This window comes from Bubalus kerabau, chromosome 11, assembly GCF_029407905.1.
Source record: "Bubalus kerabau isolate K-KA32 ecotype Philippines breed swamp buffalo chromosome 11, PCC_UOA_SB_1v2, whole genome shotgun sequence".
NCBI classification, from domain to species: domain Eukaryota; kingdom Metazoa; phylum Chordata; class Mammalia; order Artiodactyla; family Bovidae; genus Bubalus; species Bubalus kerabau.
In genome coordinates this window covers 14,643,699-14,657,376 of record NC_073634.1, presented here as the reverse complement: position 1 = coordinate 14,657,376, position 13,678 = coordinate 14,643,699, and the positions used below count along the sequence as shown (strand labels likewise).

The 13,678-nt window shown below is 41.6% G+C and overlaps 1 protein-coding gene across 4 annotated transcripts in view; it reads right to left on the bottom strand.

The window, feature by feature from the left end:
* The window catches only part of EXOC6B (exocyst complex component 6B), a 721,589-nt gene extending 714,501 nt beyond the window's left edge, over positions 1-7,088 (bottom strand). For 3 of the 4 annotated variants that reach the window (XM_055539668.1, XM_055539673.1, XM_055539671.1), the window contains exon 1: positions 6,823-7,088. In XM_055539668.1, coding sequence (XP_055395643.1) covers positions 6,823-6,935 — 113 coding nt within the window. In that variant the 5' untranslated portion in view covers positions 6,936-7,088. The remainder of the gene's footprint in view (positions 1-6,822) is intronic. The other variant, XM_055539669.1, reaches the window with a different exon arrangement.
* Between the last annotated feature and the right edge of the window lie 6,590 nt (positions 7,089-13,678).

Genomic DNA, 13,678 nt, shown 5'->3' with positions numbered 1-13,678 from the left:
CAATGAGTCAACTCTTCGCATGAGGTGGCCAAAGTATTGGAGTTTCAGCTTCAGCATCAGTCCTTCCAATGAACACCCAGGGCTGATCTCTTTAGAATGGACTGGTTGGATCTCCTTGCAGTCCAAGGGACTCTCAAGAGTCTTCTCCAACACCACAGTTCAAAAGCATCAATTCTTCCACACTCAGCTTTCTTCACAGTCCAACTCTCACATCCATACATGACCACTGGAAAAACCATAGCCTTGACTAGATGGACCTTAGTTGGCAAAGTAATGTCTCTGCTTTTGAATATGCTATCTAGGTTGGTCATAACTTTCCTGCCAAGGAGTAAGCATCTTTTAATTTCATGGCTGCAATCACCATCTGCAGTGATTCTGGAGCCCAAAAAAATAAAAGTCTGACATTGTTTCCACTGTATCCCCATCTATTTCTCATGAATGGGTAGTTACTACTAAAAAATAAACAATCAGAAATAGGAGATCATTTCTTTCCCCTCATTGAATGTCAAGGAGGGAGAATATCAGAGTCACCTAAACTGCTTTTATAAAATTGTTTCCTATCTCCTCCTCCGTTCTCCATCTATCTCAAAATAACCACTTCCAGGGTCTGATTATTGATGAATATTTTACCCCTCAGATATATGAGTAGAAGTAAAAAAACAAAGTCAAGAATCACTCCAAACACAAAGTTTTGTAATTAACACTGGCTTGGTGGTAAAGAATCCCCCTGACAAGCAGGAGACACAGGTTCAGTCCCTGGGTGGGGAAGAGCCCTTGGAGAAGGAAATGGCAACCCACTCTTGCCTGAGAAATTCTGCAGACAGAGAAGCCTGGCGGGCTACAGTCTGTGGAGTCACAAAGAGTCAGACCCGACTTAGCAACTAAACAACAACAATGAAACACCTAAGTCCTCATTACAAACTCAAGGGTAAAAGGCAGAATATGACTCACACTATCGGAGTTACAAATGGCAACCCACTCCAGTATTCTTGCCTGGAGAATCCCAGAGACGGGGGAGCCTGGTGGGCTGCCTTCTATGGGGTCACACAGAGTTGGACACAACTGAAGCGACTTAGCAGCAGCAGCAGGTACCATGAAGAATGCTTTATCTCCTTTTTTTTAACATTGTTCCTGCAATGTAGGTGGTATCCCCATTTAAAGATGAAAAAAAAATTGCCCACTCAGGTGGTAAGTTGCTTATAAAAATAATTAACTGCTTAAAGAGGTCCATACAGGGACCAATAATGAGAAAGTGTCATCAACCAAGGATTATCTGGATTTTGTACAACTTAGGCAATGGTGAAGAAGGCAGTGGCACCCCACTCCAGTACTCTTGCCTGGAAAATCCCATGGACAGAGGAGCCTGGTGGGCTGCAGTCCATGGGGTCACAAAGAGTCAGACATGACTGAGCGACTTCCCTTTCACTTTCATGCATTGGAGAAGGAAACGGCAACCCACTCCAGTGTTCTTGCCTGGAGAATCCCAGGGGCGGGAGCCTGGTGGGCTGCTGTCTATGGGGTCACACGGAGTTGGACATGACTGAAGTGACTTAGCAGTAGCAGGTAATGGGAGGCCAAAGGATGGAAAACAAAGCCATGTGGCCAAAGGCAGAGAAGCGGTAAGTGGGGAGGTCAGTTCGCCATATTTAATTATCAAATGACATTCAGCAAAAGAGCTTTTGAAAATATTCCCCATATTTGTTTTCTGGAAGAGGCAGCTTTATACACAGTTTGGGCTTCCCTGGTGGCTCAGCAGTGAAGAATCTGCCTGCAATGCAGGAGCCATGAACAGGGACAGAGGAGCCTGGTGGGTTAGTCTATGGGGTCACAAGAGAAGGTCACAACTTTGCAACTAAACCACCTCCACCACCAAATAAGCAAGAGAGAAACTGTTGCTATACCAAAAATACAACTTTTTAACAACAGAATAAATAAAGCAAGCATCTAAAAGGAAATGCATCAAAACAACAGCAGCTATGTCACAATAGTACAAGTAATTCTTAATACAGCTTCCAAAATTTTTATAATGTTGACAGAATTTTTAATGTTTTAATAGTGATAAAGATCAAATAGATAAGATTCTATCATTAATACCCTTTGTTAATCTTAAAACTAAGCAGTATAAAACAAAACCACTCCATATGGTAAGACAAGGTTCAGTCCCTACAGTAAAGTGCTTTACCAGGATCAAATATAGCAATCACATCATTCTTACAACACCGACCCCTTAGAAATGGAAGGCAGCAACTAAGCTAAAAAGAGAAAATCGTTAGCTGAAGACAATAGAGCAAACTTCTTCCCAGGTGAAAACAGCAAGGGAGGTCCAATAAATACAATGACAAGGTCTTGAAGGTTACACTGCTGCTACAAATAAAGAACATAAATTTCATGATAAAAAGACAAAATAAGTCAACCAGAAATATACCTGGATAAGAAAAAAATGGCACTCAACAAATGATGCTGGAAAAACTGCACATCAACATGCAAAAGAATGAAATTGGACACCCTTCCTTATATGATAGACAAAAATTAACTCAAAATGGATCACAGACCGTGATGTAGAAATAAAATACAACTCTTAGGAGCAAATCTTCATAATCTTGGGTTAAGCAGAGGTTTCGTAGATACAACACCAAAAGCACAAGCAAAAAAATAAAAACTAGATACACTGGCCTCATATCAAAATTTAAAACTTTCGTGCAGCAGGTGATACCATCAAGAAAAATGAAAAAACCACCCAAAAGAATGGAAAAAAGTATTTTCAAATCCTATTCCTGGTAGAAGATATATCCAGAATATATAAAGAACACTTATAACTCAACAATAAAAATAATCCAATTAAAAACTGAGCAAAGGAACTGAAGGCACTGCTCCAAAAAACATAATACACAAAACAAAAAACATATAACATAAACAAATAACTAATAAGCACATGAAAAGATTAACCATTATAGAAATGCAAATCAAAATGACAGTGAGATGCAATTTCATATCCACTGGGATGGCTAAAATAAAGAGACAGCAACAAGTGCTGACAAGGATATGGAGAAACTAGAACCCTTATACATTGCTGCTGCTGCTGCTAAGTTGCTTCAGTCGTGTCCAACTCTGTGTGACCCCATAGACGGCAGCCCACCAGGCTCCCCCGTCCCTGGGATTCTCCAGGCAATAGCGCTGGAGTGGGTTGCCATTTCCTTCTCCAATGCATGAAAGTGAAAAGTGAAAGTGAAGTCGCTCAGTCGTGTCCAACTCTTCGAGACCCCATGGACTGCAGCCCACTAGGCTCCTCTGTCCATGGGATCTTCCAGGCAACAGTACTGGAGTGGGACTAAAAAATGGTGCATAAATTTTGTTACACAGTTTGGCAGTTTCTCAAAATGTTCTACGATTCCATTTATACGAAGTGAACAAAATACACAAACCCATGAAGGCAGAAAGTAGTGACTGCCTGGGGAAGGGACAGAATGAAGAGTGACTGCTAATGGGTATGGGGTTTCTTTCAGAGCTGACGAAAATGTTCTAAAATTAGATTGTGGTAACTGTTACACAATTCTGTGAATTTGCTAAAAAAAAAAACATTGAATTGTACAGTTTCAATTGGTGAACTGTACAGTATATGAATATCTCAATAAAGCTATTGTTTTAAAGGCAAGGTACTTCACTGCTAAATTTAAAAGTCTCTTTTAAAATCTTAAATAACACTTAAGACTGAATCTTAATTGCTAATACCCAGAGAGCAAAGTGAGGAAACAACTTATTTTGAATAACTGATATGAAAGAAGACTAGTGATACATAGATATGATTTGAAAAATGAGAATATAGAGCTATTGTTCATGAGTGATTTGTGACCAATATTCTGTGATCAATTTTTGCAGTGTATTAGCAGCACAATATCTTGTGATCAATTTCTGTAATGCATTAGCACTACAAAGCAAGAATCAATATTATTTTAAAAACAAGACATGCCCTTACATCTAATGGGCTTCTTTCCTCATCTGCAAAATTAGGACTTGTAGCTAACAAAATAATTTTTGAGATGAAGACAGAGAAGAGATGGCCACTTCCCCAAAAGAATCTTCTAGGCAACAGCCTCTGTATGTATGGATAAGCTTGGGACTTTTAGAATTACAATAAATAAATAAAGTCACTCCTTATGATAAACAGTAATCAACTAATATTGCAAGTACTGTTTCAAGATTAAAATAAGGATAATTATATAATGAAAAAGTCAAGCCATTGGGGTTCCTCAAACAAAAAGGGATAAAATTGGAAGAATAATTTGGTACCACAAATTATTATTATTTAATTCCTCTTCAGTTAGAACACCTGTCTCAGGGACAGGTAAGAACCAAGAGCCTTAAAAATGCCTCAAAAGACAGAAGAAATAGGAAAGACTATGAAGAGGGATAGAGGCTGAGATTTACAGTTGAGGGTAACGGTAGGAAGAAGAGCCTATTGCCTTTATCATACCTGTTTACTGACTGTGATGGAAAACCAAGAGATAATGATTATGAACACGCACCCAGGGTAAAGCATGAGATCTGAAACACCAAGTCTATGCATGCTGCTGCCTCTGCATGGGATAAGGAAGAAAGATGAGATCATCTCCTATGAATACAGGCAGGAACAGGCTAGACTGAAGACAAAGACAGTGGATATTACTTGTATTATAGGATGTTCACATGATTGAATCTTGGGTCTGATAGTTAAGATTTAGGGTTATCCATCAAAGACAGGACAACACCAAAAATGAAAAGCCCCTGATAAGGAAAAAAGGGAGTCAACAAAAGAAAATTAAACTAGTAGGATAGTGCAGCAGTTCTCAAAACTTTTCTTACCCTGTCCCCTTAGGACAAAAGATCTCTACTTCATTTAGCCCAAAAAAATCCCCACTTTCCAATGAATTCAGTGATAATGCAGCAAATTTTAGGGAAAATGGATAACATTTTAAACAACATGTATATATTCTTCAGTCAATATAATGGAAAATTACAGGCTAAAATTCAGCTGAACAAATATGCATTATTATTCAGTGGAGGGCTAACATAATAAATCACAACAAACTAAATTGATAACACTAAATTAAGTCATTTATCATATAAACCAAGAACAACAGCAACTGAAAACAACCAACTCAAGACAATATTAATGGTATTCTGATGAAAAATCCTTCCTAAAAACTCTGGTAATCCCAACTATTCCAGCGGGAGCTTTGCTTGGCTGCCAGCTATATAGCTCAGCAGCCAAATTTCTTAGTAAAATACTCAAACAGCATCCTCTGTAAGTCTAATAATATTTTGTTTTACAAAAACCAAATATTAATAACCAATAGTAATGCACATAGAATACCAGTAAGTAGTCTTAGTTTTTATAAAAGTAAAGATAATGAAATAAGGGTCATTTACCTTTAAGAGTTCAAGAAAACATGAAAAAAGAGGATCGTGACAGTCATGATCATAGCGCAGTCAGGGACAAAAAGCAAACTACTAAGGATGGTCATGTCCCATGTCCAGGGATGGCACTGGGAGAACCATGTGCCCTGGAGAAGGAAGCTCTGGAGGTGGAGATGAGAAGCCAAGTCTGCAGCCTGCCCCCTCTTTCAACGACTTTCATGAGGCAACTTCTCCCCATGAAAAAAACAAGCAGTGAGTAATAATCTTTATGAAGGGAGGAATAGCTTCCCAAGACTGTACAAGGTGGGTAAGATCATTCTCTCTGTTGGCTGCATGGAGATCAGAAGGTGCCACAGGAAGGACGATGCGTTGGTTCTAGGGCACTAATAAACTGAGGGGAAAAAGAAAGGTAGTTTGCGCTTGGTTGAGTAATTAGCAGAAAGTACGGATAGATGGTGATCCCCAACTGACGCAGAACAAGAGGGGTTAAGAATGCATACTCTGGATCCAGAATGCCTGAGCAGGAATCGCGACTCCCCTACTTTTCTCTGTGACCTTGGGCAAGTCACTTAACCTCTTTGGGCTTCATCTGTAAAATGAGGGTAATAACAGTACCTACCTAATAGGGCTGTTTTGCGGTTTGAATAAGTTATACTTGTAAATCTCTTAATAAATATCTTGCGCTGTACACAGTAAGTTGTAGCTAAGTTTGTTAAATAAGTTGAAGTGGGTGGCGGCTTAGTTTGACGTCTCCAAGTGAAATGGGGGTGTGTGGGCAAAGTAAGGGTCACGGGGAACGGAGGGAGATAACTTCTTTTTGGCGAAGAGCACCAGGAATCTGACCTTTGGGGAGGTCGTCCTCCTGACAGGGCTCGGCAAGTACCCGCTCCCAGGAGAGGGGCGCGCGAGCTGAAGGAAACTTCCTTCCTTCCAGGCCTAGGATTTTCAGGAACTCGTTTCTGAGAAGTGATTGTGATTTTTAAAGAGGCAAGAGTTTGCTCCCTGAGCAACAGACCGTGGGGTGAATTCTGTTTTGCCTGAAGAGCAGGACCTGCGTCTGGGGCAGAAGGGTGATGTCCTCAGGGGGACCCTCTGCTAAGAGCCACCATCTGTCGGGCGCGCTCCGGCTGCCCGCGCCGGCCAGCCTCGGAGGGAGAACGAAGGCTGCCCCAGCCCTGAGGGAGGCAGAAGGAGCCTACAGGGTAACGGGGCTGCCGGCGCCGACGGTCGGGAAGGAACCCCACGTCGGGTCTGCGGGGCTACGGAGGGGGACCTGCCTCGCCGAGGGTGGAGGTCGCTTGCCCGGTTCTCCGAAGGGAGGGGCCGGCGCTCGCCCTGCAGGAGGCCGGCCAGGCGCACAGTCCCGAGGGAGCCTGCTCCCGGGTCCCGCCCGTGCCCACCCCTCTGTGGCCCCGGTACCCAGGGTACCTGAGCGTGGGCCCGATGCAGGCCGTGTCGGTGCTCTCGATCTCTCGAAGAATCCGTTCGTGCTCCGCCGCTGTCTCCAGGCTCTCCGCCTCCGCCATCTTAACCCGCTCCATAGACTCGGGGAGCCCCGCAGCGCGTCCCCTCCCTCAGCTCCGCTCACCTTTCGCTCTCAATCTCTCTCTCTCACTCCAGGCTCCCAAGGATCCTAAGCCTCCGGCCACCCGCAGGACGACCCCTCCCTCAGACTGGGCACGCCCCCTAGCATCACCACGTCCGCGGACGTTCCGCGCGATGCCCGCTGGGATTTGTAGTTCTCTGGGAAAAATAGCCTGATTTCACATATTATTCATTGAAGCCACAAACTTGTGTTAAAAGCTCCACTATATCCAGTGGCTAAGATTCCCTACTCCCAAGCCAGGGTGCCCGGGTTCACTCCCTGGTCAAGGAATTAGATCCCATGTGCTGCAACCATGACCTGGTGCAGCGAAATAAATAAACTTGTTTTTCAGGGGAAAAAAAAGTTCTACTGTAAGGCAAGAACAATTAAGAACTTCATATGCAACGGCGATTGTCAGGCAGTTCTTGTTGAAGACCCTTGCCTCAAAGTGCAAAAGCCTCTTTAGGCACGAATATTAAGGAAGGATTAACTAGGTTTCCCTGAACAGATATCTTACAAGTTATGAAAGGGTAAAAGCCCAAAACTAAAAATCCCAAAACTAACAGATAAGGTGTAATGTACCTCTAAGCAAGTTCTGAGAATCAAACAGGGCAAGCACTTTTGTCAGTAAAGAATTCATTGACAGACTATGCCCGAACATTTCAAAAGGTGTGATAGGAAGATGTGAGAAGCACCTAGAAAACCAGGAAGAACTTCATTTGCACTGATGTATAGGGAATTAGCAACAAGAGATGGTGCTAGAAAAGCATCTTGGAAAAGGAATACCAGGAACAGAAATTTGTACTTTATTCTAATGGCTCAACTGGGCTAACAACCACCTGCATCAAAAGCATACAAATCAAAGACTAGAGATCTCTTTAAGAAAATTGGCGATATCAAAGGAACATTTCATGCAAGGATGAGCATGAAAAGGATAGAAACCGTAAGGACCTAACAAAAGCAGAAGAGATGAAGAAGAAGTAGCAAAAATACACAGAACTATACAAGAATGTGAAGTCAAGTGGGCCTTAGAAAGCATCACTATGAACAAAGCTAGTGGAGATGATGGAATTCCAGTTGAGCTATTTCAAATCCTGAAAGATGATGCTGTGAAAGTGCTGCACTCAATATGCCAACAAATGTGGAAAACTCAGCAGTGGCCACAGGACTGGAAAAGGTGAGTTTTCATTCCAAGCCCAAAGAAGGGCAATGCCAAAGAATGCTCAAATTACTGCACAATTGCACTCAACTCACATGCTAGTAAAGTAATGCTCAATATTCTCCAAGCCAGGCTTCAGCAATGCGTGAACCATGAACTTCCTGATGTTCAAGCCAGTTTTAGAAAAGGCAGAGGAACCAGAGGTCAAATTGCCAACATCCTCTGGATCATCGAAAAAGCAAGAGAGTTCCAGAAAAACATCTCTATTTCTGCTTTATTGACTATGCCAAAGCCTTTGACTGTGTGGATCATAATAAACTGTGGAAAATTCTGAAAGAGATGGGAATACCAGACCACCTAACCTGCCTATTGAGAAACCTATATGCAGGTCAGGAAGCAACAGTTAGAATTGGACATGGAACAACAGACTGGTTCCAAATAGGAAAAGGAGTACGTCAAGGCTGTATATTGTCACCCTGCTTGTTTAACTTATATGCAGAGTACATCATGAGAAACTCTGGGCTGGAAGAAGCACAAGCTGGAATCAAGATTGCTGGGAGAAATATCAATAACCTCAGATATGCAGATGACATCACCCTTATGGCAGAAAGTGAAGAGGAACTAAAGAGCCTCTTAATGAAAGTGAAAGTGGAGAGTGAACAAGTTGGATTAAAGCTCAACATTCAGAAAACGAAGATCATGGCATCTGGTCCCATCACTTCATGGGAAATAGATGGGGAAACAGTGGAAACAGTGTCAGGCTTTATTTTGGGGGGCTCCAAAATCACTGCAGATGGTGATTGCAGCCATGAAATTAAAAGACGCTTAGTCCTTGGAAGGAAAGTTATGACCAACCTAGATAGCATATTGAAAAGCAGAGACATTACTTTGCCAATAAAGGTCCATCTAGTCAAGGCTATGGTTTTTCCAGTAGTCATGTATGGATGTGAGAGTTGGACTGTGAAGAAAGCTGAGCGCCACAGAATTGATACTTTTGAACTGTGGTGTTGGAGAAGACTCTTGAGAGTCCCTTGGAATGCAAGGAGATCCAACCAGTCCATCCTAAAGGAGATCAGTCCTGGGTGTTCACTGAAAGGACTGATACTAAAGCTGAAACTCCAATACTTTGGCCACCTCATGCGAAGAGTTGACTCATTGGAAAAGACCCTGATGCTGGGAGGGATTGAGGGCAGGAGAAGAAGGGGATGACAGAGGATGAGATGGCTGGATGGCATCACCAACTCGATGCACATGAGTATGAGTAACCTCCAGGAGTTGGTGATGGACAGGGAGGCCTGGAGTGCTGCAATTCATGGGGTCACGAAGAGTCGGACAAGACTGAGCGACTGAAATGAACCGAACTGAACTGACACAAGAAAGGTCTTAATGACACAGATAACCCTGATGGTGTGGTCACTCATCTAGAGCCAGACATCCTGTGGTGTGAAGTCAAGTTGGCCTTAAAAAGCATTTATTTTTGTTTAGTCATTAAGTCTTATTCCCCTCTTCTGCAGCTCCACTGCCTGGAGCCTGCCAGGCTTCTCTGTCCATGGGATTTTCCAGGCAATTATGGAGTGGATTTCATTTCCTTCTCCAGGAGATCTTCCCAACCTAGGGATCGAGCCCACATTCTCTTCCATCTCCTGCTTGAAAGGTGGATCCTTTACCACTGAGCCACCTGGAAAACATTACTATGAACAAAGCTAGTGAAGGTAATGGAATTCCAGCTGAGCTATTTCAAATCCTAAAAGATGATACTGTTAAAATTCTGCAGTCAATATATCAACAACTTTGGAAAACTCAACAGTGGCCACAGGACTGGAAAACGTCAGTTTTCTCTCCAATCCCAAAGAAGGGCAATGTCAAAGGATGTTTGTTTTTTGTTTTTTGGGTTTTTTTTGTATTTGAATTTTATTTTATTTTTAAACTTTACATAACTGTATTAGTTTTTCCAAATATCAAAATGAATCCGCCACAGGTATACATGTGTTCCCCATCCCGAACCCCTCTCCCTCCTCCCTCCCCATTCCATCCCTCTGGGTCGTCCCAGTGCACCAGCCCCAAGCATCCAGTATCATGCATCGAACCTGGACTGGCAACTCGTTTCATACATGATATTTTACATGTTTCAATGCCATTCTCCCAAATCTTCCCACCCTCTCCCTCTCTCACAGAGTCCATAAGACTGTTCTATACATCAGTGTCTCTTAAACTACAGTATAATTGCATTCATTTCACATGCGAGCAAGGTTATGCTCAAAATCCTTCAAGCTAGGCTTCAGCAGTATGTGAACCAAGAACTTCCAGATATATAACCTGGGTTTAGAAAAGGCAGAGAAACCAGAGATCTAATTGCCAACATTCACTGGATCATGGAGAAAACAAGGGAGTTCCATAAAAGCATCTAGTTCTGCTTCATTGACTATGCTAAAGCCTTTGGCTGTGTGTGCTTAATCCTGTCTGACTCTTTGCAACCCCATGGACTGTAGTCCACCAGGCTCCTCTGTCCATGGAATTGTCCAGGCAAGACTAGTGGAGCAGGTTGCCATTTCCTGTTTCAGGGGATCTTCCCAACCCAAGGGTCAAACCAGTGTCTCTTGTGTCTCCTGGGTTAGCAGGCAGATTCTTTACCACTAGCACCACCAGAGAAGCCCAAGTCAATTAGGATATTTTCCCTTTAAAAGATTTACTGTTGCAAATTGGATATAAAATTCTCATACATGGTTCCGTCCATCCACAGGAAGAAAGTAAATATGAACTTGGTGTTTACAGTCAGAATATGGAACCTAAAGAACATTTACTGGGAACAAAGGTGAAAATGAGAAAGAAACTGGCCGTTATAAGTCCCTGGACAATACAAAATATGTTTTCAGTGCAAAACATTTTCAGTGTAAAAAGACTAAGTATGTTTTGTGAAAAGTTTATGTGTCGGTCTTTACTGCTGTATTTTTTTAAACAAAAGTTATTTCAAGTTTTAAAAAGGCAATAGAATTTTAATTATTACTTATTAAAGCAACTTTTCATAAACAATTATATCATATTTAAAAGGTCAAATTCATTCCAGACCACCTGACCTGCCTCCTGAGAAATCTGTATGCAGTTCAGGAAGCAACAGTTAGAACTGGACATGGAACAACACACTGGTTCCAAATAGGAAAAGGAGTACATCAAGCCTGTATATTGTCACCCTGCTTATTTAACTTATATGCAGAGTACATCATGAGAAACACTGGGCTAGATGAAGCACAACTGGAATCAAGATTTCTGGGAGAAATATCAATAACCTCAGATATACAGATGACATCACCCTTATGGCAGAAAGCAAAGAGAACTAAAGAGCCTCTTGATGAACATGAAAGAGGAGACTGAAAAAGTTGGCTTAATATTCAAAAAAAATAAGATCATGACATCTGGTCCCATCACTTCATGCCAAATAGATGGGGAAGCAATGGAAACAGTGACAGACTTTATTTTGGGGAGTTCCAAAATCACTGCAGGTGGTGACTGCAGCCATGAAATTAAAAGACACTTGCTCCTCGAAAGGAAAATTATGACCAACCTAGACAGCATATTAAAAAGCAGAGACATTACTTTGCCAACAAAGGTCTGTCTAGTCAAAGTTATGATTTTTCTAGTAGTTATGTATGGATGTGAGAGTTGAATTATAAAGAAAAGTGAGCACCGAATAATTTATATTTTTATACTGTGGTGTTGGAGAAGACTTTTGAGAGTCCCTTGGACAGCAAGGAGATCCAACCAGTCCATCCTAAAGGAGATCAGTCCTGAATATTCATTGGAAGGACTCATACTGAAGAAGAAACTCCTATTCTTTGACCACCTGATGCGAAGAACTGACTCATTGGAAAAGACCCTGATGCTGGGAAAGATTGAAGGCAAGAGGAGAAGGAGACAAGAGGATGAGATGGTTGGATGGCATCACCAATGCTATGGAAATGAGTTTGAGTGAACTCTAGGAGTTGGTGGTGGACAGAGAAGCCTGGCGTGCTGCAGTCCATGGGGTCTCAAAGAGTTGAACTGAACTGAAGAACCAATTAGAACAGGTTGAGACCCTAAATCTGATTTTTGCTTTGAATTCTTTCTGGCTAAGAAATTACATCACATGTGATCAGCATAAAAAATACAATACTAAAAGAGCATAAACCTTGACGTAGTTAGAGAAGGCTAATGCAAAACTGATGGGAAATTATCAACTTATTTATAGTTTTCCAAGGAAAGTTATGTTTTTGTTTTTTTACCTCAACTTCAGTGTAATTCTATTTATATTAAATATTATGTTTCTATTTATCTGTGTTAAAAGGTGATAGAATGTTTCAATGAGTGTGTGGATTACAACAAACTGTGAAAAATTCTTAAAGAGAAAGGAATACCAGACTCCTTCCCTGTATCCTGAGAAACCCGTATGCATGTCAAGAAGCAACAGTTAGAACCAGACGTGGAACATCTGACTGGTTCAAAGTTGGAAAAGGAGTACATCAAGGATGTATATTGTCACCCTGCTTATTTAACTTATATGCAAAGTACATCATGCAAAATGCTGGGCTGGGTAAATCCCAAGCTGGAATCAAGATTGCAGGGAGAAATATTAACAATCTTAGATTCAGATTGCAGATGATACAACCCAAATAGAGAAAATGAAGACAAACTAAAGAGCCTCTTGATGAAGGTGAAAGAGGAAAGTGAAAAAGCTGGCTTGAAACTTAACATTCAGAAAACTAAGATCATGGCATCTGGTCCCATCACTTCATGGCAAATGGAAGGGGAAAGAGTGAAAGCAGTGACAGATTTTATTTTCTTGGTCTCCACAATCACTGCGGACAATGACTGCAGCCATGAAATTAAAAGATGCTTGCTTCTTGGAAGGAAAGCTCTGACAAACATAGACAGCATATAAAAAGCAGAGACATAACTTTGCTGGCAAAGATCTTTATAGTCAAAGCTATGGTTTTTCCAGTAGTTATGTATGGATGTGAGATTTGATCCATAAAGAAGGCTGGACACTGAATAACTGATGCTTTCACATTGTGGTGCTGGAGAGGACTCTTGAGAGTCCCTTAGACTACAAGGAGATCAAACCAGTCAATCCTAAAGGAAATCAAACCTGAAGACTCATTGGAAGGTGCTGAAGCTGAAGCTCAAATACTTTGACCACTTGATGCAAAGTACAGGCTCACTGGGAAAGACCCTGATGCTAGGAAAGATTGAGGGCAAAAAAGAAGGGGACAGCAGAGGATAAGTGGTTAGATAGCATCACCAACTCAATGGACCTGAATTTGAGCAAACTCCAGGAGATAGTGGAGGACAGAGGAGCCTGGCATGCTGCAGTCCATGGTTTGCAAAGAGTCAGACACGTCTTAGCAACTGAACAACAAATATTTGATGAAAAACAAAAGACAAAAACAAAAATTTTATTCTATTGCACAGTTGAAAATTGCTAAGTGACTAAGTCTTAAAAGTTCTCACCACAAGAAAAAAAATTCCATAAATACGTACGGTGACAGATGCTAACTAGACTTGTGGTG